The 25,404-nt window shown below is 47.9% G+C and overlaps 1 protein-coding gene across 2 annotated transcripts; it reads left to right on the top strand.

The window, feature by feature from the left end:
* The first annotated feature begins 5,507 nt into the window (after positions 1 to 5,507).
* OASL (2'-5'-oligoadenylate synthetase like) lies at positions 5,508 to 24,350 on the top strand. 2 transcript variants are annotated; one of them, XM_054445170.2, is made up of 6 exons: positions 5,511 to 5,984; positions 11,041 to 11,323; positions 13,182 to 13,357; positions 16,934 to 17,175; positions 20,567 to 20,714; positions 23,585 to 24,350. In XM_054445170.2, exons 1-6 carry the CDS (start codon positions 5,787 to 5,789, stop codon positions 24,080 to 24,082), a joined length of 1,545 nt encoding a protein of 514 aa, XP_054301145.1. In that variant the 5' UTR covers positions 5,511 to 5,786; the 3' UTR covers positions 24,083 to 24,350. The 2 variants fall into 2 exon arrangements, with proteins under 2 accessions (XP_054301146.1, XP_054301145.1); XM_054445171.2 differs by lacking the exons at positions 16,934 to 17,175; positions 23,585 to 24,350 and having other exon boundaries at positions 5,508 to 5,984; positions 20,567 to 20,708.
* The last annotated feature ends 1,054 nt before the right edge of the window (positions 24,351 to 25,404 follow it).

Raw genomic sequence — 25,404 nt, 5'->3', positions numbered from 1 at the left:
CCAACATATTAATGATCAAATAATTGAAAGCTATGTAACCCTCAGAGATTTCACGAAGTCGAATAAAAAACGAATAGGTTAAGGTCTGAATGTTTATTGTTTGAATAACTTCTATATTGCCTTGAAATTTATTGTCAGTCATCATAACCATATGGTAAATGTTTGGAGTCTTAACTGATTGTTACGTTAGCTTTGTGAAATTGTCACTGCTCTTTAAATCCTCATAATATGGTATTGCTCAAGGATCTGGTACTACCAAACATTATACAATTTATGTAGTTAAAATACGTGATGCTTTCCACTTGGGGTTAGCCAGTTTGAAAAGTTAAACTGGAATATGTCATGATGGACAAACTCCTTGAAAGAATTATCCGCGCTTCTGGTCTCCATGCACCCCACCCCACTCAGCCTAATCTGGCTTCAGCTCCCTCCTCTCCCCTAAAACTGCACCCACCTTGATCACCAGTGGTTTTCTTGGGTACTTCTCAGATCTGTATTTCTTAGCTTTTCAGAAGCATTCAGCAATGTGGGTGACTTTTTTTTAACTCTGGTTTTGTGCCCACCTCTTTGGCCACCCCAGCAGGTACCGCCTAAATTTCTCTTCCTCTGCTCATCACTTAAATTTGGGGCTTGGCCAGGCATAGCAGTTCATGCCCGCAATTCCAGCACTTTGGGATGCTGAGGTTGGAGGATTGCTCGAGCCCAGGAGTTCGAGGCTGCAGTGAGCTATGATTGCACCACTGCACTCCAGCCTGGGAGACAGAACGAGACTCTGTCTCTACATTAGTTCATTTTGGTGTGATTCATTCTTCCCCAAGGTACCAGTGACCATGTGTATACTGAGGGAAATCAAATATGTCTTCACAGTCTTCACATGGAGCAGGTCACTCGCTTCTCATCCTTGGGTACTACCAAATCATCATCCAAAATGCACCCCTCGAACTCCCCACAGCCCATACCCACTCCTCCTTCTCTCCTTGGGAATGGTGGCCCCAATAGTTACTCAAGGACGAAAGCCAGAGAGCTGGGAGTCATCCCTGTCTTCTCCCTGCCCCTCACCTGTAGTCAACAAGAAGTCCTGCCCACCCTTCTTCCAAAATAGACCTAGAATCCAGCCCCTCTTCTCCACCTGCACTGCTTCCAGCCTTGTCTTGGGCCTCACTGCTTATCACCTGCACCCCTGTGAAGTGTCCTGATGCATTTCCCTGCATCTGCCCTTGCCCTGTGCAGTCCGTCCTCACCACAGAAGCAGCCAGACCAATCTTTCTAGATCTTAACTCCACTACATGCCACTCCCCTAAATTTGCCACTGCCCTCAGGACAAAAAGCAGATTCACCTGGCATTCATTTAACCCAGTGGATCATTTCCATTTCTTCTTTTTTTTTTTTGAGACAGGATCTCACTCTGTCACCCAGGCTGGAGTGCAGTGGCATGATCATGGCTCACTGCAGCCTCGACCTCCCTGGACTGAGGCGATCCTCCTACCTCAGCCTCCTGAGTAGCTGGGACTATGGGCACTCACCATCATACCTGGCTAATTTTTGTATTTTTTGTAGAGATGGGGTTTTGCCATGTTGCCCAGGCTGATCTTGAGTTCCTGGGCTCAAGCAATCCTCCCACCTTGACTTTCGAAGTGCTGGGATTTCAGGTGTGAGCCACCATGCCCATCCCATTTCCTCTTTCTTAAAACAGTATCTTCATTTGGCCATCAAACCATCACTCCCGATTTCTCTTCCATCTCACTAGCTACTTCTTTTCCTTCTTCTTTGCTGGACTCGTGCAACTCCCTAAACTCCGAATAATATTAAGTGCTCTGGGGCTCAGTCCTGGGTCTTTTTCTCTTCCTGCTGTGTCATCACTCCCTTGGAGATCTCATTCAGTGTCATGGCTTTAAACATCCCTATACCGGTGACCCCCACATTTGTATCTCAAGTCCAGACCTCCTCCCTGTAATCCAGGCTCGCATATCCAACTCCCCACCACACATCTCCACCTGGGTCTCTGACGGACACCCCAAACTTCAGTTCCCAAACTGAGTTCCTTCCTCATCTCCATGCCCAGCCTATCCCACCTCAGTTAAGGGCAATTAAACCTTTCTGTTGCTAAGGCCAAAAGCCCCGGACTTAGACCTTGACTCTGATCTTTCTCTTTCATCATACTCTACCCATTAGCAAGACCTGTCAGCCTTAGAGTCAAAATATATCCAGCGGAATGACATGATGTCCAGATTCACTTCCAAATAACACAGTAGGGAATCTAGGGATGGGGGCAGAATTGAAACCAGATTGTCTATAAGTTGATCATTGTTGAAACTGGTGACGGTACATGGAGGTTCATTGTATTATTCGACTTTGTTTGTTTGAAGTTTTCCAAAATCAGAAAAATTAAAACATACTATTTCACTGCTACCGCTCTGATCCAAGTCAACTGACCTCTTGCCTGGACTGTTGCAGTAGCCTCCTAACCATACTCCTGCCTCCACTTTTACCTCCACTCCACCCTCTGCTTCTAATTTAGTTTCCTCCCAGCAGCCAATGTGATTAATCCCATTAAAATGAAAGACCGTGTCACTCCTCCACTCAAAACTCTCCAATGTATGGTGTCAGACTCCTACAGAACAACAAAAAATGCTCCCCAGTAGTTCCCCATTTCATTCAGAGTAAAGCCAACTCCTAACAGTTGTCTTCAAGATCCTATCCACTCCTGCTCCTTATTTATGGAATAAATCTTTTTAAAAAGATCTTATATCCTGGCTAGGTGCGGTGGCTCACGCCTGTAATCCCAGCACTTTGGGAGGCTGAGGCGGGTGGATCGCCTGAGGTCAGGAGTTAGAGACCATGCGGCTCACTCTTCACCTTCTTTTTTTTTTTTTTTTTTGAGACGGAGTCTCGCTGGAGTACAGTGGTGCGATCTTGGCTCACTGCAAGCTCCGCCTCCCAGGTTCATGCCATTCTCCTGCCTCAGCCTCCTGAGTAGCTGGGACTACAGGTGCCCGCCACCATGCCCGGCTAATTTTTTGTATTTTTAGTAGAGAAGGGGTTTCACCATATTAGCCAGGATGGTCTTGATCTCCTGACCTTGTGATCCACCTGTCTCGGCCTCCCAAACTCTTCACCTTCTTATGTCTTTGCTCAGATGTCTCCTTTTCAGGGAGGCCTTCCCTAATCACCTTATGTAAGACTGAACACCTAAATACACGCCCCCAACACACACACACACACACACACGACCTCTTAATCCCTTCGCTTGCTTTGTTTTTCTGCTTAGCACTTATCACCATCTTCTTTACTATAATTTTACCTATTTATCCTATTTGTTGTTTGTCTCCACTACCAGAAAGAAAACTATCTGCAGATAGGGATTTTTCACTACTGTTTGTTCACTGTTGTATCCACAGCACTCGCCTGGCACAGAGTAGGTGCCCAATAAGTATCTGCTGAATGAGTGAATGAATGAGTGAATGAATGAGTGAATGAATGAATGAGTGAATGGCACTCCAAGATTGAATCCTGCCCACCTGTCCAGGTACATTTCTAACCTCTCCCCTGCTCACCCTTTCACGCCAAGGCACACAGGACACTTGAGTCCCTGGCATATCCTAGCATTATTTACACTTCTCAGCCTCTATGCTGTACCCTCATCCTCCTGGCTTGAGTGCCAGTCTTTTTTATTTTTTATTTGGAGACAGAGTCTCATGCTGTCACCCAGGCTGGAGTGTAGTGGCGCCATGATAGTTCACTGCAGCTTGAAATTCCTAGACTCAAGTGGTCCTCCCACCTCAGCCTCCCAAGTAGCTGGGGCTACAGGTGCACACCACCACACCTAGCTATTTTTTAAAAAACTTTTTGTAGCGACTGCTCCAGGCCACCACTGCCTCTCACCTGCACCACTGCGCAGTGTCCTGACCATCTCCCTACATCTGTTCTTGCCCTTGCAATCATCCATACCACAGAAGCAGAGAAGTTACAAGTGTGGCAAAGGGCAGACCGGAATTCAAAGCCAATGTGGAGTGGGGAGTTGGATACATGAGCCTGGATTTCAGGGAAGAGGTATGGATTTAAGATACAAATGTGGGAGTCACTGGGTGTGGTGGCTCATGCCTGTAATCCCAGCACTTTGGGAGGCCGAGGAAGGCAGATCAGGAGTCCAAGACCAGCCTGGGCAACATGGTGAAACCCTGTCTCTACTAAAAATACAAAAAAATTAGCCAGGTGCGGTGGCGGGCTCCTGTAATCCCAGCTCCTTGGGAGGCTGAGGCACAAGAATCACCTGAACCCAGGAGGCAGTGGTTGCAGTGAGCCGAGATTGCGCCACTGCACTCCAGCCTGGGCGACAGAGTGAGACTCCATCTCAAAAATAAACAAATAAAAAAAAAATTAAAATGTGGAAGTTGCCAGAGTAAAAACATTTAAACACTGGTTGAAATCACCAAGGGAGTAAGTCTAGAACAAGAAGAGAAAAGGACCCAGGACTAAGCCCTGCAGCACTTAATATTATTCAGAGTTTGGGAAGTTGCAGGCGTCCAGCTGCAGTTCAAGACCAGGCTGGTTTTGAACTCCTGGCCTCAAGTGATCCTCTCACCTTGGCCTCCCAAAGTTCTGGGACTACAAGCATGAGCCACCATGCCCAGCCCGGATCCCTGGTCTTTAAGATTCCTCTCAAGCAGGTGTCTGCTAACACCAAACGAAACTCATCTGCTGGCTTCATGTTTTCATGCTTTTTCCCTACTTAACTCATTGCACTGGACTTTTGGAGTCTCCTTTTTCTGTGTCTCCTCCGCCATTCTGGGAGTCCCCTTGGAACAGGAATCTCATCTTATTTTGTCTTCTTGGCTCAATGCATGAACTTCTTCGTTCAGTGTGTGAATCATAATACCTGTTAAACCCACTCTATGGGCCGGGTGCGGTGCCTCACGCTGTAATCCCAGCACTGTGGGAGGCCAAGGTGGGTGGATCATTTGAGGTCAGGAGTTTGAGACCAGCCTTACCAAAATGGTGAGACCCCGCCTCTACTAAAAATACAAAAAAAAAAAAAAAAAATAGCCGAGAGTGGTGGCGCATGTCCGTAGTCTCAGCTACTAGGGAGGCTGAGGCAGGAGAATCGCTTGAACCCGTGAGGCAGAGGTTGCAGTGAGTGAGATTGCACCACTGCACTCCAGCCTGGGCAACAGAGCAAGACCCGGCCAAAAAAAAAAAAAACAAAAAAACAAAAAACCCACTCTATGAATATGAATAGTGAGGGTCAGAGAGGCTAGAGTCTGGCACAGGTAGAATTCCCAGTCTGTTCTCTTGGGCTCCAGATTCTCACTCCACCACCTGAACGTGAGTGAGTCCCTTCCGTTCCCAAGCCTCAATTTCCTTAGGCAGATTTAAGCAGTTGAATTGACTAACAACTATCCAACCCCAACCTACTGGGTAAGTTGCCTCCTCTGGGGTCAAACACTATCCAATTTCAGTTTCCCAACGTCATAAAAGGGAACTCTAAAAGTTGAGAATCGAAACTGATGGCAGAGAGATTGACTAGACGGCCGACCTGTTAAGGTGGCCCCAGATATTCCAGCCTCAGCCCAGAGTCCTCCTGTGCCCCTACTGCAGCAAGGGGGTCTCCAAGAAGGGGGACCCGGAGTCAGCCCATCACACCTGGTTTCCTCTCTGCTAGAGTCCTTCATCCCACAGAGCGCTAGAGGGCAGCTGAGGAGGAGCTACCTTAAAAAAGGAGGTGTGTGCCAGGGAGCTGGGTAGGAGCCTGGCTATATCTGCCCAGCAGCGGTACTCTCAGGACAGAGATGGCACTGATGCAGGAACTGTATAGCACACCAGCCTCCAGGCTGGACTCCTTCGTGGCTCAGTGGCTGCAGCCCCACCGGGAGTGGAAGGAAGAGGTGCTAGACGCTGTGCGGACAGTGGAGGAGTTTCTGAGGCAGGAGCATTTCCAGGGGAAGCGTGGGCTGGACCAGCATGTGCAGGTGCTGAAGGTAATCAAGGTAAGACTGGGCTCCTCCAGCCCCCACGCAAGACAAAACCCAGTATCAGAGTCCACGTCCCTGAGGATGCTGGGGACCCCTGTCCTCCTTATCCGTAGCCCATGCTGATGACATCTCAGAATACCCCATCCCACCTAGCTGTCTACACCCCACTGCACCACTGCCTTGAGTAGAATCAGTCTAGTAGTAATAGCTCACATTTGGGGGCTCACTGGCCTAACCTCTTAACATACACTATCTCTAATTCTTGCACTCTGTGAGATAGGTGCTATTCTTTTCCCAGTTTACAGATTAGCAGATGGAGGCTCAGAACCAACACAATGCGAGGTCCTTGGTTGGATCCTGGTGTGAATGAACCATCTGTAAAATACAGTTTAGGGACAACTGGCCTAGATATCAGATAGTATATATATCTGATATAGGAAATCACTGTTGATTTTGTTAGGTGTAACAGTAGTTTTGTGGTTATCAGAATGTTCTCTTTTGTTTGGACACGAACACTGAAGTATTTTAGGGACAAAGTTCCTTGGTGCCTATAATTTACTTTAACGTGGCTTAGATTAAGCAAATGTAGCCAGGAATTTAGACTTGTTGAATCAACTAGTTGGGTATATGAGTGTTAGTTGTATCATCTATTTTTCTATATGTTTTAACTTTTTGATAATAAAATGACTTTTTTTTTTTTTTTTTTTTTGAGACAGGGTCTCGCTCTGTCACCCAGGCTGGAGTGCAGTGGCACAATCACCACTCACTGTAGCCTCAGTCTAACTGGACTCAGGTGATCCTCAGCCTCCTAAATAGCTTGGGATTACACGCATGCATCACCATGCTCAGCTAATTTTTGTATTTTTTGCAGAGATAGGGTTTCACCAATGTTGCCCATGTTGGTCTCGAACTCCTGGGATCAAGAATATGCCCACCTTGGCCTCCCAAAGTGCTGGGATTACAGGTGTGAGCCACCATGTCTTGCCGGCCAATAAAATGATTTTTTTTTTTTTTTTTTTGAGACGGAGTCTTGCTCTGTTGCCAGGCTGGAGTGCAGTGGCACAATCTCAGCTCACTGCAACCTCCACCTCCCTGGTTCAAGCAATTCCCCTGCCTCAGTCTCCCAAGTAGCTGGGACAACAAGCGCCCACCACCACACCTGGATAATTTTTTTTGTATTTTAGTAGAGACAGCGTTTCACCATGTTGGCTAGGATGGTCTCGATCTCCTGACCTCATGATCTGCCCTCCTCGGCCTCCCAAAGCGCTGGGATTACAGTGAGCCACTGCACCCAGCCTAAAATGACTTTTTAATGGAGGCTCAGAGAGGTGAGGTGACTTGCCCAAGGTCACACAATGCTGAAGTTGGGATTTGAACTTGACTCAAGGGACCCAAGTCCCCCTCACTGAGATTTTTCCCCAAGCCCTTCCTCCAGCTGTTTCATGCCACCTCCTGTGCTAGCTAAGATCAAAATTCAAGAGGGTCAGAGCTAGAAAGACTTTGGAGAATCAGACAGTCTCACCAATGACTCACTTAAATAATTAAGTAAACTGAGGCACAGAGAGGGTGAGAGATACCCCAAGGTCACACAGTGAGTTGGTGGCAAAGGCAAGACTAGAATTAGGACCCCTGACTCCCGGCCCAGTGCTCAAGTTCTCTCTCTAGGGGCAACCAACTCACAGAGGGATCTAGAAGCCCTGGGCCCCTATCCGTTCTTCGCACCTATCCCCAGCATACGAAGCCTGAGGCCATACAATTTACAAGTGAGAAACCACAAATTTTGATATTAGACAGACTCTTTGCTTCTTCCTTTACCAGCTGTGTGGTTTTGACCTTCCCACTCTTATTTCTCAAACCCACAATCTTCTCATCTGTGATTAGGGCATCATCATCATCTCTCCCTCACCAAGCCAGTGGTGCAATGCAGGCTGAATGATTCATGCATGATAAATGCTCAGAAACAGAAGCATCATTATAATTCTTGCCAAGCTTTCTTCTGGGCCTGGGACTCAAGTCTGACTCTGGTAGACCCTCCCAGACCACCCCCTCCCCAACAACCTTGAGAATAAAGTGGAGGGAATAAGGAATGTCTGGTAAGAGGAGGATGCTACAAGAATAAGTTTATTGTGTGTGTGTGTGTGTGTGTGTATGTGTGTGTGTGTTCCACGATGCCCGGCTAATCTTTGCATTTTTAGTAGAGACTGGGTTTCACCATGTTGGCCAGGCTGGTCTCAAACTCCTGACCTCAAGTGATCCACCCACCTCGGCCTCCCCAGATGCTGGGATTACAGGTGTGAACCACCACGCCCGGCCAAGAATGAGTTTTTACAGCAGGAAATGCTATTCACCCAAGCCTCAAATTCTTCCTGCACATCATAGCCACTTTTCCTCTTGAAACTACTAAATGGTAGCAATCCCCAGTGAGCCATGACTAACGAGGAATCATATATCTTATTTAGAGTCTAAACCCTCACTTTCCCCACCCTCTGAAAATCTAGTGAGCGGAGCTGGTCCACACAAGGGAACACTTGTCTTCAAATGAATTGTGCTTAAATAGGTTTAAAACCGAAGCAAATTAGGAAGCCTGTTCTGGATGTGTTCTTTTCTCTCTGCCTGGATCTTACCAGTGGGAAAGGCAGAAAGGGAAGTCTACGCCAGGCGCAGTGACTCACGCCTGTAATCCCAGCACTTTGGGAGGCCGAGGTGGGAGGATTGCTTGAGCCCAGGAATTCGAGACCAGCCTGGGCAAAATGGTGAGACCCCCGACTCTACAAAAAATATATAAAAAATTAGCTGAGCATGGTGGTGCATGCCTGTAGTTCCAGCTACTCAGGAGGCTGAGGTGGGAGGATTGCTTAAGCCCAGGAGGTCGAGGCTTCAGTGAGTGAAAATCGTGCCATTGCACTCCAGCCTGAGCAACAGAGCAAGACTCTGTCTCAAAAAGAAAGGGAAGTCTAGACTGGCCTTTGGGGGAAATGGGTCCTTCATTCACACACAGGGTGCCATCTCCAACCCTCTCCCAGGGGGTGGAGGTGCTGGGTCTGAATGCCCATGGTCCCTGGGAAGCAGGGCCTGGCTCACAGCCTTGGGTCACGAGGAAGAAAGAGGCAGAAGAACCACCCACTACTTGAGTTCTGGCCTTTCTCTGACTCCGCTGCCTCCTGGCTGGGAGACCATGGCAAGCTCCTCATTGCCTCAGTCTTCTCATCTGTACATTGGAGATAATTCTCCTAGTACCCACCTCAATACAGGAAGTGAAGGGTTTTTTGTTTTGTTTTGTTTTGTTTTGTTTTTTTAGATGGAGTCTCGCTGTGTAGCCCAGGCTGGAGTGTAGTGGCGAGATCTCAGCTCACCACAACCTCTGCCTCCTGGGTTCAAGCGATTCTCCTGCCTCAGCCTCCCCAGTAGCTTGGATTACAGGCGCACACAACCACACCTGGCTAATTTTTGTATTTTTAGTAGAGATGGGGTTTCACCATGTTGGCCAGGCTGGTCTCGAACTCCTGACCTCATGATCCACGCACCTTGGCCTCCCAAAGTGCCGAGATTACAGGCATGAGCCATCATGCCTGGCTGGGAAGTAAAGATTAAAAGGAATAATATGTATACAGGGCTCTCAGTGGTGCCAGACACAGGGCATGCTCATGTCATCCAGCATCCATGCTCATGTCACACAGGGCGTGTTATATCATCTGGCAACAGCTGGAATCTGACTCCATCCACCAGGAAAAGTAGCCTACTGGGAGTCTGATGCCTCCCTGGCAATTCCACCTCCCGACACAGAATGAGAAGGAGAGGAGGCCAGAGAGTTGTGGGGCTTTGCATACCAGAGGCAACAGGCCCTGGAGAGCTCATCTAGAATCTGGAAACATCAAAACATCCCTTCTCCACCTCTTTCCATTACTAATGGGAAAACTGACCCCCCTGGCAGCAGAAGGGATTGTCTAAGTCAGCTGGATAATGAGGAGAAAGAGAAATGTGTTGCTGACTTCCTGTGTGCCAGGCACCCCACCAAACGCTTGGCATACATTATTTCATCTGATCCTCCCAGTAGCCCAGTGACTCATGTTTCGCCATTACTTTCATTTTACAGATGAGGGTCTTAGGAGTCAGAATGTTTACCCAGCTAAGAAACAGGGAAGAGTCAAGATCTTTTTCAGACTGCTCCATTTCACAGCCTATGGCTCTTAAATCTACCAGGCAAACTTGCTCCTTGCTTTATAATGTCATGAAATTATTCAGCCCCACCACCACCCCCAGAATCCTCAAACAACCCTACGGAGTAGATGCTACCATTCCTCTGGAGTTGGCCTTACTCTGTGGATAAGAAGACTGGGTCTCAGAAGCAATGCAGTGTAGTAGATAAGAAGCTGGGCATTTGGGGAGGCCAAGGGGGCAAATCGCTTGAGTCCAGGAGTTCGAGACCAGCCTGGGCGACATGCCAAAACCCTGTCACTACAAACAATACAAAAATTAGCCAGGCATGGTGGTGCAGGCCTGTAGTCCTAGCTACTTGGGAGGCTGAGGTGGGAGGATCGCTTGAGCCAAGATCACGTCACTGCAGTCCAGCCTGGGCAACAGGAGTGAAACCCTGTCTCAAAAAAAAAAAAAAAAAAAAAGAGGCTGGGCTCTGAGGGGTGCAAACTGCGAGACCTGGGACAAGTGACTAATGAGGAGAAAGACAAATGTGTTGCTGACTTCCTGTGTGCCAGGCACCCCACCAAACCCTTGGCATACATTATTTCATCTGATCCTCCCAGTAGCCCAGTGACTCATGTTCTGCCATTGCTTTCATTTTAGAGATGAAGGTCTTAGGAGTCAGAATGTTTACCCAGCTAAGAAACAGGGAAGAGTCAAGATCTTTTTCGGGCTGCCCCATTTCTCGATCCCATGTCTCGAGATCCTCCAGACATCTCAGTTGTCTCACCTGTAAAGTGTGGGTATTAGTACTACCCACAACCCATCCCTCAGTGGTGGTGAGCTTTCAGTGAGACAGTGCATGTGAAGTGCCGCAGGGGTTGCCTGGCACATGGCAGTGGGCCTCAGGGTGATGGGGCTCTGTGTTCTGCAGGTGGGCTCCTTCGGGAATGGCACGATTCTCAGGAGCACCAGAGAGGTGGAGCTGGTGGCGTTTCTGAGCTGTTTCCACAGCTTCCAGGAGGCAGCCAAGCATCACCAAGATGTTCTGAGGCTGATATGGAAAACCATGTGCCAAAGCCAGGACCTGCTGGACCTCGGACTCGAGGACCTGAGGGTGGAGCAGAGGGTCCCCGATGCTCTCGTCTTCACCATCCAGACCAGGGGGACTGCGGAGCCCATCACGGTCACCATTGTGCCTGCCTACAGAGCCCTGGGTAAGGGGAGGGGAAGCTCACCTGACTCACACACTTGCCCGCCCCAGGAAACTTCCCAGTGTCTCACCTTTACTCATGGGCACGTGCACACACCCACATTTATTCATTCCATCTGTGTCCTATGCTTGGGGCTGGGTTATTGCAGTGCACAGGATTAACCCAACTCTGGCTATCATATCACTCAACTTGGAATACAGAAATTGACCAAAGAATTGCAGAGATAAATACAAGATTGCAGCCTGGGCATGGTGGCTCACGCCTGTAATCCCAGCACTTTGGGAGGCCGAGGCAGGTGGATCATGAGGTCAGGAGTTTAAGACCAGCCTGGCCAAGATGGTGAAACACCGTCTTTACTAAAAATACAAAAAATTAGCTGGGTGTGGTGGTGGGTGCCTGTAATCCCAGCTACTCAGGAGGCTGAGGCAGAGAATCACTTGAACCCAGGAGGTGGAGGTTGCAGTGAGCCAAGATCGTGCCATTGCACTCCAGCCTGGGCAACAGAGCAAGACTCCGTCTCAAAAAAAAACACACACACACACACAAAAACAAAACAAAACCATGATTGCAAATGGTGTAAGTGCTCAGAGAAAAAGAATGGGTTGGCCTGGGTAAACACAGAAAGGGTGCTCAGGAAGTGACTTTCTGGGGAAAGAACATTCAGGAGGCTCTGACACCCAGTGAGGGGAAGGAGCTAAAAGTGGGAGTGGGGGTCTGTCACTGCGTTTTATAGAAGCAGATCCTAAGACATGGATGTGAGGACAAGCAGTTTATTTGGGTATTCATCCCAGGAAACACCGGTAGGGAAGTATGGAATTGAGATGGGAAAGGCAAGAATTCAATACAACGTGTGCATCCGTGGGCAAGTCACCACCCTGAGCTTCATGTCCTGGGAGAATTCGCAGTCCCATTATGGAGCGAGCCTCTTCGGGATCCCAAGTGGGACACTGGCGTGCTTACTCACCAGCTTCCCAGCCGTCACTGGTTGGGGGCTGCTTTGGGAGCACTAACTCACTGGCCCCTGTTGTTTGTCCTCGGGCAGACTCCTAGGTGTTTGAAGTAAAACCTACATGCTGCAAGCCCAGATCCTAGAGGTTTCATCTCATGTGCTAACTCCTATCAGCTGTAGTGGCTGGCGGCATGGAGTTGCTCTTTGGAAAAGGTATAAGAGACAGGATCTGATTTTAGCAAGGAAGAGAGTGCTGGGATGTCTCAGTGATGTGTACCATGGAACTGGTTCTCCATATATATATATATATATATACACATACATATATATATATTTTGAGACAGACTCTCGCTCTGTCGCCCAGGCTGGAGTGCAGTGGCGTGATCTCAGCTCATTGCAACCTCCACCTCCAGGGTTCAAGTGATTCTCCAACCTCAGCCTCCTGAGTAGCTGGGATTACAGCCCACCACCATGCCATGCCTGGCTAATTTTTCTATTTTTAGTAGAGATAGGGTTTCACCATGTTGGCCAGGCTGATTTCAAACTCCTAACCTCAGGTAATCCACCCGCCTCGGCCTCCCAAAGTGCTGGGATTACAGGCTTGAGCCACCGCACCCGGCCTCCCTATGAGTATTGAAAGAGATCCAAAACAGACATTAAAGAAAATGAGGGACATTGAGGACATCCAGGGAGGGGCCTGATGCATGGAAGGCCCAAGGTTGGTTCTCCAGAGTAAGAATTTCACAAAAAGGACAATTAGACAAGGCAAACCTTTGGTTTCTGAAGATATGAGGTCTCAAGTGTCCCTGGAGGGATAATTCCAATGTAAAGGCAAGCTCTCCCCGAAATACTATTTACCACCCTCCGGCTTCCTCAATCCCCAAACTCTCCCTTTGCTCCCTCACTCCTCAGGGCCTTCTCTTCCCAACTCCCAGCCACCCCCTGAGGTCTATGTGAGCCTGATCGAGGCCTGCGGTGGCCCTGGAAATTTCTCCCCTTCCTTCAGCGAGCTGCAGAGAAATTTCGTGAAACATCGGCCAACTAAGCTGAAGAGCCTCCTGCGCCTGGTGAAACACTGGTACCAGCAGGTGAGGGGGCTGCCAGGATGGCGGGGGCAAGGAGAGGGAAGAGGGTGGGGAGGAAAGGCAGGGCCTGATTTTCATCTCAGGAAACTGCACCCAGGGGAAATGGAAGCAGGTAGAGAGCGAGAGAATGCTAGTCTTTTGAAATGTAAAATGAAACCGTCAGTGAAGAAGGTGGAAAAGGAGAACAGGAGGAGGAAGAGGAGAAAGAAACAGAGAAGGAAGGAGAAAAATAGGTACTTTACAGTATTTCAGTAAATTAGTTATTTTTATTTTATTTTATTATTATTTTTTTGAGACAGGATCTTGCTTTGTTGCCCAGGCTGTAGTGCGGTGGTGTGATCACCACTCACTGTAGCCTCCACCTCCCTGGATCAAGACCTCCCTGGCTCAAGCGATCTTCCCACCTTAGCTTCCTAAGTAACCGGGACTACAGGCATGCACAACCATGCCCAGCTAATTTTTTTATTTTTCTTTTGTAAAGACAGGGTCTCACTATGTTGACCAGCCTGGTTTCGAAGTGGTCTCAAGTGATCCTCCCACCTTGGCCTCCCAAAGTGCTGGGATTACAGGCACGAGCCACCACACCCACCCCACAAGTTCTTGTTACCCTTCAGTTACAGTCTAGGCCTGGCAGATGTCAACTTCGCCGGGTACTGTGGCCATTCGTCACAGCAGGTTAAGGACTAACAAGAGGAAGGATTTCTTTAAACAGCCCTCAGGGACATTTCTCAAGTAGCAGCTCAGTCAATTTTGGAAACAAAATCTTCCCCCGAGATAATGGAAACTCCAACTGCAAAACAGAACTCAGAGACAAAAATCATTTATTATATAAAACTTGCAGAGAAGTTACAAGGGAATCAGACAGCAGAAGGAAAGATTCGATCCAATAAAAATAAAATAGGCTGGGCACGACGGCGCACGCCTGTAATCCCAGCACTTTGGGAGGCTGAGGCGGGAGGATCGCTTGAGGTCAGGAGTTCAAGACTAGCCTGGCTAACACAGTGAAACCCCATCTCTACTAAAAATACAAAAAAATAGCCAGGCGTGATGGCGGGTGCCTGTAGTCCCAGCTGCTTGGGAGGCTGAGGCAGGAGAATGGTTTGAACCCGGGAGGCGGAGCTTGCAGTGAGCCGAGATGGCACCACTGCACTCCAGCCTGGGCAAGAGAGCGAGACTCTGTCTCAAAAAATAAGATAAAAATAAAATAAAATGTAACAGGGATTTAAAGAAAAAACAATTACTGGCCAAATGTGGTAGCTCACACCTGTAATTTCAGCACTTTAGGAGGCTGAGCTAGGAGGATCACTTGAGCCCAAGGGATAAGACCAGCCTGAGCAACATAGTGAAACCCTGTCTCTACAAAAAATACAAAAATACAAAAATTAGCTGGGGGTGGTGGTGGGTTCCTGTAGTCTCAGCTGCTCGGGAGGCTGATGAGGAAGGATCACTTGAGCCCAGGAGGTGAAGTAAGTTGAGCTGGGTTTTTTTTAATCCATTCACTAAGGCTTACATCTTACTGATTACAGGCATCCTACATTTTATATATCATCTAAGTTTTAAGAATGTAACATTTCACTAATATTGAAGAAAATAAGTTATATTACCATGAGTTTAAATTTCTAACAAAATTATAATGTTATTAGTTATGGTTTACAAAATTGAGTGTTAAGGATGAATTCGCAAAAAGTTACAAAACAAATTAATTAACTTATAATTTTTTTTTTTTTGAGACGGAGTCTTGCTCTGTCGCCCAGGCTGGAGTGCAGTGGCGCAATCTCAGCTCACTGCAAGCTCCGCCTCCTGGGTTCACGCCATTCTCCTGCCTTAGCCTCCCGAGTAGCTGGGACTACAGGTGCCCGCCACCATGCCCAGCTAATTTTTTATATTTTTAGTAGAGACGGGGTTTCACCGTGTTAGCCAGGATGGTCTCGATCTCCTGACCTTGTGATCCGCCGGCCTTGGCCTCCCAACATGCTGGGATTACAGGCGTGAGCCACTGAGCCCAGCCTTATAAATAAATTTTAATTCAAAATTGAATTTCTAAAGTCAGGGATAAAGTTTTTTTGTTAGTAAGTCAGTGACCTGTAGGAAAGGCCCAAGGTTTCATTTATTTGGGAGATGAGAATTATACAAGATGATTCTGTGTTTGTTTCAAGGCCAAAGTGTTATAGCTTTTTTTTTTTCCTCTGACTTTGGGATGTGAGCTAATATTCATATATGATGGCCATAGGAAAACACGTCAGTTTTACTTCCACAAATCAAACTACTGAATATTTGACCAAAATTTTCACTTTCTGGCTAAATATCAATGTATCAGTGAATTTTTTTTTTTTTTTTTTTTTTGAGACTAGTTCTCACTCTTGCCCAGGCTGGAGTGCAGTGGCATGATCTTGGTTCACTGCAACCTCCTCCTCCTGGGTTCAAGTGATTCTCCCGCCTCAGCCTCCCAAGTAGCTGGGATTACAGGCACCTGCCACCACTCCTGGCTAATTTTTGTATTTTTAGTAGAGACAGGGTTTCACCATGTTGGCCAGGCTGGTCTCGAACTCCTGGCCTCAAGTGATCCACCCGCCTCGGCCTCCCAAGGTGCTGGGATTACAGGCAGGAGCCACTGCGCCCGACCTCAGTGAGATTCTTAACACAGGAAGTGACCCGTGTCAGTTAAGATGCTTCCTTTTGCAAGTAAGAGAAAAACACAAAAACCAACTCAAACTGGCTTAAACAATAAAGGGAATTATCAGCTCATGTATGAAAACCCCTAAACAGTACGGGGGACGGGGGAGCTTCAGGCACTGGTGAGGGCACTGGCTCTGTTTCTCTGGAATTCTCTCAGCTTCTCATTCCTCTATATGTCAGCTTGGTCCTTTGGCTTGTTTCCCTCTTGGTGGCAAAATGGCCACAACTGTTCCTGCCCTCATATTCACACATGGGAGGACTTCTCTTCTTTCAACCACTGAACAAAAGAACTAGGCTTTACTCTAGTTGAGCCAACTTAGATCGCATGCCTTCTCTTGAAGCAATCACTTGCAAGCGGGAAAGGTTTATGCTGATAGGCCTGTGCCAGTCAGGGCTCATCCTGGAGCTGCGGGTGGGGGTCAACCCCTTCCAAACATCATGGCTACTATGCAATGGGGAAGGAAAGAACGTCTGCTAGAGAGGTAACCCCAATCTTCACTACAGAATCTCACCTATTACCATTTTTTCCCTCTATCTAAGGAAACCTTTCCTTTCTTTAAAGAAATATTTCTCAGAAGCTCAATACACTAAAATAGATTTAAATGGGACTGCTTAGGCTTGGATGTTTGTGACCGAGCACAATCTGCTCACACCTGTTCATAACTTCATTCCAGGAGTTACATCTGTCAAGCACATATTGAAGCCCAATGGACTAACTCAGCCCTTTAGTTCTAAAATGGTGAAACCTATGTCTAGAGATGGAATGTGACATGGCCAAGGTCACACAGCCAGTAGGCAGCAGAGCCAGGACTAGAACTTGGATTTCTCAGCTTCTGGTCCAACGCCATCCTTACACAGAATCTTAGGGTCTCTCCCTCTCTGTCTTCCCATCTCTTTCAACAGTATGTGAAAGCCAGGTCCCCCAGGGCCAATCTGCCCCCTCTCTACGCTCTTGAACTTCTAACCATCTATGCCTGGGAAATGGGTACTGAAGAAGACGAGAATTTCATGTTGGACGAAGGCTTCACCACTGTGATGGACCTGCTCTTGGAGTATGAAGTCATCTGTATCTACTGGACCAAGTACTACACACTCCACAATGCAATCATTGAGGATTGTGTCAGAAAACAGCTCAAAAAAGAGAGGTACTGGACCACTGTTTGCCCACCAAATCTTACAGAAAAAAAGAGCGATGGGCTAGCGTAGCGTGGCATAGAGTTTTATGGATTCGCTGTATTAAGCAGTAAGGCTGCCACCGTAGTTGAGCATTGACCTCCCACACCAACACAGCTGGCATCTCAAGTTGGTGGCTTATCAAAGTCATTGGGGGGCCATGGGGCGGGTATAAGCCTGTTCCTTGTTTCCTAAGCCACCCTCCACCTTAGCTTGGCCCTCTTGCTCTCTGAAGACCATTTCAGTTCTTTGTAGGAGCTAGGATGGGAAAATGGAAAGAATCTTGGAGACTCAAGTTTAAATCCCAGCTCAGCCATTTTCCTACTGCTATGAGCCTCAGTCCCTTATCCATAAGACAGGAGTAAACTGGAACCTACGATACAGGATTGATGTAAGGATTGGAGAAAATCTGTGTTAAGGATCCACAATATCTAGCATCTGGCAGATGCTGAGTAAATGCTTATATTGGAGCATGCGCTGTCAGCGTCCCATTCATATCCTCTCGGCCTTTACTGTTCTAGGGAAGGTTGGTTCCACTTCCAACTGTCAGCACCTGCATCCCTTTGCCAGCAGACCCACTCTGAGAAGAGCCCTCTACCAGATCTGGTGGGAGTTGGTGGATAAATACCACAGCTCCCTCACCCAAAAGATGGAAGGAATCTGGGTCTCATTCCATACCTTTTTTTCTTTTTTTTTTTTTTTTTGAGACAGAGTTTTGCTCTGTCACCCAGGGTGGAGTGCAGTGGCGCAATTTCCACTCACTGCAACCTCCACCTCCTGGGTTCGAGTGATTCCCCTCCCTTAGGCTTCTGAGTGGTGCCAACCACCCACACCCAGCTAATTTTTGTATTTTTGTAGAGACAGTGCTTTGCCATGTTGGCCAGGCTGGTCTCAAACTCCCGACCTCAGGTGATGCTCCTGCCTTGGCCATCCAAAGTACTGGGCTTACAGGTGTGAGCCACCGCACTGGGCCCCATTCCATACTCTTTCCCAAAGATCACCTCCAGTTGACCACAGTAGTAATTACTTCAATACCCACTCTTTGTTGTCTGCCTTCCCTTATCTGTCTCACTGTCTCACTCCCTTATTCGTGCTTCCTGGGATCACTTTCCAAATAAGCCAAATCCTTATCTGGGGATGTGCTTCAGGGGAAGCCCAACCCAGACAACTCCCTGTGTTAGAAGCTCTGGGCCTGTGTAAGCAACATCACAGTATTTAGTGTTCTGTTATGTAGTATTGGGTCTCTTTTGTAAGGAAGAAAAGCCAGGTCTGCTCATGAAAAGAGGATTTATTATAACCATGCCCAGAAAAATCGAGAAAGCATCAGGACCTGAGACTCCCTCTCTGTCACTCTCTCTCATGAGCCACAGCACTTTTCCCCTCAGCCTCTGCTTCTCTCTCCACACCTGTCCTGCTCCCCTCTGCCTCCCAGGTATAAGGGACCTCCATCATCCCCATGTCCAAACCCCAGAGAGAACCAGTCTGATTACTGGTCACAGAACACAGGCCCCGTGTGTTGGGTCACCTGCCAGCCAACAGAATGAGCCACTTTAGATCAGCGACCCCACCCCATAGGACAGCCTGGCAATTTCAGGCAGGACTGTTTTAGGGAGCAGTCAGTGTTGGGAGGAGCCAGCCTGGAGCCCAAAGTCCAGTTCATTCCAGGAGCCTGTGTCACATTCTATTACACAGATAAAGTCGCAGCTCCCTCCCAAGCCCTGGGGTACGAAGGGCTATTTTTTCTTTGTTTGTTTGTTTGTTTTTGTTTTTTTTATATATATGGAATCTTGATCTGTCACCTAGGCTGGAGTTCAGTGGCACGATGTTGGCTCACTGCAACCACCACCACCTGGGTTCAAGCTATCCTCCCACCTCAGCCAACCAAGTAACTGGGACTACAGGCACCCACCACCATGCCCTAATTTTTGTATTTTTAGTAGAGACGCGGTTTCACCATGTTGGCCAGCCTGGTCTTGAACTCCTGACCTCAAGTGATCTGCCTACCTCGGCCCCCCAAAGTGCTGGGATCACAGGCGTGAGCCACTGTGCCCCGCTCAAAGAGCTGGTCTTAATCATGGACTTGCAGTCACCCCAAGTTAATAAGCAAGCCCAAGATCCCCTTCAAGCCAATATTCTTTAAAATATTTATTCAATATTTATAGAAAGCCCAACCTCTGCTCTGTTGAGGAGGTAGATGGGTAAGAGCCCCATCTACTGGCTGTAAGAATGTAGGGTGATCTAGGCTGGGCATGATGGCTCATGCCTGTAATCCCAGCACTTTGGAAAGTGGGGGCAGGTGGATCACGAGGTCAGGAGTTCAAGACCAGCCTGGCCAAGATGGTGAAACCCCATCTCTACTAAAAATACAAAAATTAGCTGGGCGTGGTGGTGGGTACCTGTAATCCCAGCTACTTGGGAGGCTGAGGCAGAGAACTGGCTGAACCCGGGAGGGGGAGGTTGCAGTGAGCCAAGGTTGCACCACTGCACTTCAGCCTGGGCGACAAAGCGAGACACTGTCTCAAAAAAAAAAAAAAAAAAAAGAACTTAGGGAGATTTGTAAATCAGGGACAGCCACAACAATAAAAATAACAGTCCCTACCTTATAGAATTGCTGTAAGGATTAAAATAGGTTAATCTGCATAGGATTTGGCCTTGTGCTTCAATAAATGTCAGTAGTTGGTGGCGGTGGTGTTTCTATTATCCAAAGCAATTCAGCAGCTCTAAACTTGCAAAGCCTGCTCCGAAGGTACAGGGCCCCCCTGCCTGAAAGGGCATCTGTTATTCCTCCAGCATGCCTCTTGGGGCCTCATTCTCCCCCTAAATTCCTTGCAAATACCTAAGGCACTCTCCCAAAGAGGAATTCTTTTTTTTTTTTTTTTTTTTTTGAGACAGTCTCACTCGGTCACCCAGGCTGGAAGGTGGTGGCGTGATCTTGGCTCACTGCAACCTCCACCTCCTAGGTTCAAGCAATTCTCCTGCCTCAGCCTCCTGAGTAACTGGGATGACAGGTGCGTGCCACCACACCTGGCTAATTTTTTGTATTTTTAGTAGAGACAGGGTTTCACCATGTTGGCCAGGCTGGTCTTGAACTCCTGACCTCAAGCAATCCTCCCGCCTCAGCCTCCCAAAGTGCTGGGATTACAGGCGTGAGCCACCGTGCCCGGCCCAGATAGGAATTCTTAGAAATAGCATTGTCTCCATCCTGTTACTCCCCTGCGGTGTTTTGAGGCCCTCCTGAACATCCCCGGGATGTGGACATCACGATGCTCAGTGGCTGGACTAAATAATTGCTGAGAAGTTTTTTTCCTGGCTTGAAGGCCTCCAAACCATTAGGAGCCTGGGCAACCTTTTCCTGTGTTACAGGCCCATCATCCTGGATCCGGCCGACCCCACCCACAACGTAGCGGAAGGGTACAGATGGGACATCGTCGCTCAGAGGGCCTGCCAGTGCCTGAAACAGGACTGTTGCTATGACAACAGGGAGAACCCCATCTCCAGCTGGAACGTGAAGGTAATGGCTCCTCTCTGGGCTGTCAAGGGCTTGAAGCTCAGAATGATAGATGAACTACTCAGGATTTACTCATTCAGTTCCGTGCCGACAGAGAACAGAACTTTAGAGTCGCCGTTTAAGGGCCAGATGCACCACCCATGGGCTCTGTGAACTAGGACAAATTCTTTGGCTCTCAGAGCCTCAGGTTTCTTACCTTCAAATTCTTGTTCTCCTTTCCTTTCTTTTTCCAGTAACCTACTGGAGAATCAATTCCGTGTTCCTGATCATTCTTTGCGTGAGTTGGGTCCAGCCAAGTCAGCTCAATCGCTGTTCTCTGCCAGTGCTGTGCTCAGGGATGGGGTAGGGGATGTGGGCTGGGGGACAACACAGGCACAAAAATAAGACACGACCCTGATGCTCGGCCAGGCGCGGTGGTTCACGCCTGTAATCCCAGCACTTTGGGAGGCCAAGGCAGGTGGATCACCTGAGGTCAGGAGTTCAAGACCAGCCTGGCCAACATGGAAAAAACCCATCTCTACTAAAAAAATACAAAATTAGCCGTGCGTGGTGGCGGGTGCCTGTAATCCCTGCTACTCCGGAGGCTAAGGCAGGTGAATTGCTTGAACCTGGGAGCCGGGGGTTGCAGTCAGCTGAGATCGTGCCATTGCACTCCAGCCTGGACAACAAGAGGAAAACTCCGCCTCAAAAAAAAAAAAAAAAAAAAAAGACAAGACCCTCACTCTCAAAGAACTCACCCTATATTGTTAGGAAGCAAGTCCATGAAACAAACTTACACAAAACTGCTAGAATTACCAGAGAAGACAAGATACTCTGAAAACAAACAAACAAACAAAAAATATTATGTGATGCCAAACCTATAGTATAGGCAGAGATCACAAAAATCTATTTTATTAACATTACACTTTCTAGTTTGCAAGGCTCTTGTCCAAGGTCCGTCTCAGTTGATCCTCACAGGCAATTCTGTAAAGTAAGAAGGTCGAGTATTATCACTATCTTTATTATTATTATCATCATTACTATTATTGCCATTTTACAGAAGAGAAAACTGAGGCTCAGAGAGGTTAATTAACTAAGGTCACTCTGCTAAGAGGCAGCAGAACCAGGGGCTCTGGGGGTCTGGAAGCAGAATAAATGTTAACTGAAGTCACCAGAGAAGATTCCTTAAAAAAGTTAGGAGTTGAAATGAGTCCTAAAGGCCAGGGGGAGATATAGACACTCAGAACAGAGGACAAAGGATGATGAGGGGTAAAGGATGGGAGGCTGGGATGAGCAAGATGTCTACAGGAACAGGAGACTGACCTGCTTGGAGCAGAAGGCAGAAGCAGAATCAGAAGCTCCAGTAAGGTACAGAGAGTATAAATAGGGACCCACCGGCCAAATGAGGAGGCCCACACATGGGCTGGAAAATATACACCTCTGGATTTTTCTTGAATATAAAAGCCATTGTAGGCTGGGGGTGGTGGCTCACACCTGTAATCACAGCACTTTGGGAGGCTGAGGCAGGTGGATCCCTTGAGCCCAAGGGTCCAAGACCAGCCTAGGCAACATGGTGAAACCCCATCTCTACTAAAAATACAGGCCAGGCACGGTGGCTCACACCTGTAATCCCAGCACTTTGGGAGGCCAAGGCGGGCAGATCACAAGGTCAAGAGATCGAAACCATCCTGGCCAACATGGTAAAACCTCATCTCTACTAAAAATACAAAAATTAGCTGGGTGTGGTGGCATGTGCCTGTAGTCCCAGCTACTCGGGAGGCTGAGGCAGAAGAATCGCTTGAATCTGGGAGGCGGAGGTTGCAGTGAGCCCAGATCGTGCCACTGCACTCCAGCCTGGCAACAGAGTGAGACTCTGTCTCAAAAAAAACAAAAACAAAACTTAGCCAGATGTGGTGGAAGCACCTGTGGTCCCAGCTACTCAGGAGACCGAGGTGGGAGGATTGCTTCAGCTTGGGAGGTCAAGATTGCGCCACTGCACTGCAGCCTGAGGTGACAGAGCAAGGCCCTGTCTCAAAAAACAAAACAAACACACGAAACATTGTGCAAATATTTGTTATCTTGACAAATCAGAAAACTTGGCAATGCCAGGCTTATATTTCTTTTTTTTTTTTTCTTTTGAGACAGAGTCTCCCTCTGTTGCCCAGGCTGGAGTGCAGTGGTGCGATCTCAGCTCACTGCAACCTCCACCTCCTGTGTTCAAGAGATTCTCCCACTTCAGCCTTCCAAGTAGCTGGGACTACAGGCATACGCCACCACACCCAGCTAATTTTTGCATTTTTTAGTAGAGATGGGTTTTGCCATGTTGGCCAGGCTGGTCTCAAACTCCCGACCTCAAGTGATCTGCCCGCCTTGGCCTCCCAAAGTGCTGGGAATACAGGCGTGAGCCACTGCACCCAGCCGAGGCTTATATTTCTTCTGGAAAGAATCAGCTAGAGGCCTGACCTTCTCCAGCATTTTCCAGGTGCTCTCCAGCCACCTGGGGCTCTCAGGCCCTGGAGTGTAGCCTCTGGAGGTGGTGAGAACACAGAGTCTGGAGTCTGACCAACCTCACTTCACATATCTGCCCTGCTCCTTACTACCTATGTGATTGGTGTTCAGTAAATTACCTAATCCTGCTCCAACAGTTTCCTCATCAATAACATGGGGATAACAGTAGAACCAACCAACTAATAGAGATGCTCTGAGAATAAAATGCATTAAGGGTATGGAAGGTGCTCAGTATACAGCCTGGAAAGTGCTTACCACTCCCTAAACATTTGCTGCTGCCGCTGCTGCTGCTACTATTGTAAAGATAAGGACAGATGAAGGGAACGTTTGCACATCAGACAGAGAAACGTGGACTTAACACCTCTCCTTCTCCCTCTCCCTTCCAGAGGGCACGAGACATCCATTTGACAGTGGAGCAGAGGGGTTACCCAGATTTCAACCTCATCGTGAACCCTTATGAGCCCATAAGGAAGGTTAAAGAGAAAATCCGGAGGACCAGGGGCTACTCTGGCCTGCAGCGTCTGTCCTTCCAGGTTCCTGGCAGTGAGAGGCAGCTTCTCAGCAGCAGGTGCTCCTTAGCCAAATATGGGATCTTCTCCCACACTCACATCTATCTGCTGGAGACCACCCCCCCCGAGATCCAGGTCTTCGTGAAGAATCCTGATGGTAGGAGCTACGCCTATGCCATCGACCCCAACAGCTTCATCCTGGGTCTGAAGCAGCAGATTGAAGACCAGCAGGGGCTTCCTAAAAAGCAGCAGCAGCTGGAATTCCAAGGCCAAGTCCTGCAGGACTGGTTGGGTCTGGGGATTTATGGCATCCAAGACAGTGACACTCTCATCCTCTCTAAGAAGAAAGGAGAGGCTCTGTTTCCAGCCAGTTAGTTTTCTCTGGGAAACTTCTCTGTACATTTCTGCCATCTACTCCAGAATTCATCCTGTCAATCACTCTGTCCCATTGTCTACTGGGAAGGTCCCAGGTCTTCACCAGTTTTACAATGAGTTATCCCAGGCCGGATGTGGTAGCTCACACCTGTAATCCCAGAACTTTGGGAGGCCGAGGTGGGAGGAGCGCTTGAGCCAAGGAGTTCAAGACCAGCCTGGGTATCATAGGGAGACCCCGTCCCTATGAAATAAAAAATAATTCATTGGGTGTGGTTGTGCACGTTTGTAGTCTCAGGCACTCGAGAAGCTGAGGCAGAAGAATCACTTGAGCCCAGGAGGTTGAAGCTGCAGTGAGCTATGATCACGCCACTACACTCCTGCCCAGGCAACAGAGCAAGACCCTGTGTCTAAAAACTAAAACATAAAAATAAGTAAATCTGTTTAAAATAAGAATTATCCCAGCCCTGCCAGGAGGAGGATGAGGAGGGGTGTGAGAGACTAAATACACAAATAGACAGTGGTCACATGACATACAACAATAGAATTCTGACCCACAACCTTCTGCAGCAATCAACCCCAAACCATCAGGACTTGGGCAATAACTGGCAGCGTCTCTAACTCCCCACCCCACTCCCATCCTGCTTCCTATTTATGACCAACCCAAAAAACCCAAATAAGCTCCCTAGACCAATCACATGGTTAGCCCCGCTTCTGGTGAGTGCAGTTCCAGCCTCCCCCTACCAACAGCCTCAATCAGGGCATCCCTGAAGCCTTCCCGTTTTCCTGCCTGTCTTTAAATCTCTGTCAAAAGCAGGAGATGGGTGGCTGGTTCCTTTGCTATAGTAAGTTGGGAATAAATTGCCTTTGTTAGTTCTCATTTAGGCGCTCTTTATTCCACAGGGCCTAATGCTGTCCTAATGGTTATTGCTTGATCATTTGAGCTTCTCAACTCTAAGAAATGAGGACTGGGAAAACTGAGGCAAAAAGAGACAAAGAATGGGAGATTGAGGATGATGCAGTGTAAAAAAAAATCACCTCAACTCCTAAAACCCATACACAAACAGTGCATAATAGTCAGGAAACTGTAGGAAAATAATATCATCTTTATTATCAAAGGACGTCATGTGATCAGGTTTACTCCAAGCAATAAAAAGTTTCCTTTTGCCCCCACCGTTTTGCCTAGTTTTCTGGTGGGCTACTCTCCTACCATAGCATAGAAAATGCACACTGCAATTGGTTATCAACAGCCTCTGGTCAATTTAGCAATCATAATCTGTGTATTTCCCACCTGTTTGCCTTCAGGGACAGAAAAAGTGCCTCCT

The sequence above is a fragment of the Pongo pygmaeus genome, chromosome 10 (assembly GCF_028885625.2).
Source record: "Pongo pygmaeus isolate AG05252 chromosome 10, NHGRI_mPonPyg2-v2.0_pri, whole genome shotgun sequence".
Lineage (NCBI taxonomy): Eukaryota > Metazoa > Chordata > Mammalia > Primates > Hominidae > Pongo > Pongo pygmaeus.
Note: the sequence above shows the minus strand (reverse complement) of the source record. Positions and strands in the feature narration are given on the sequence as shown.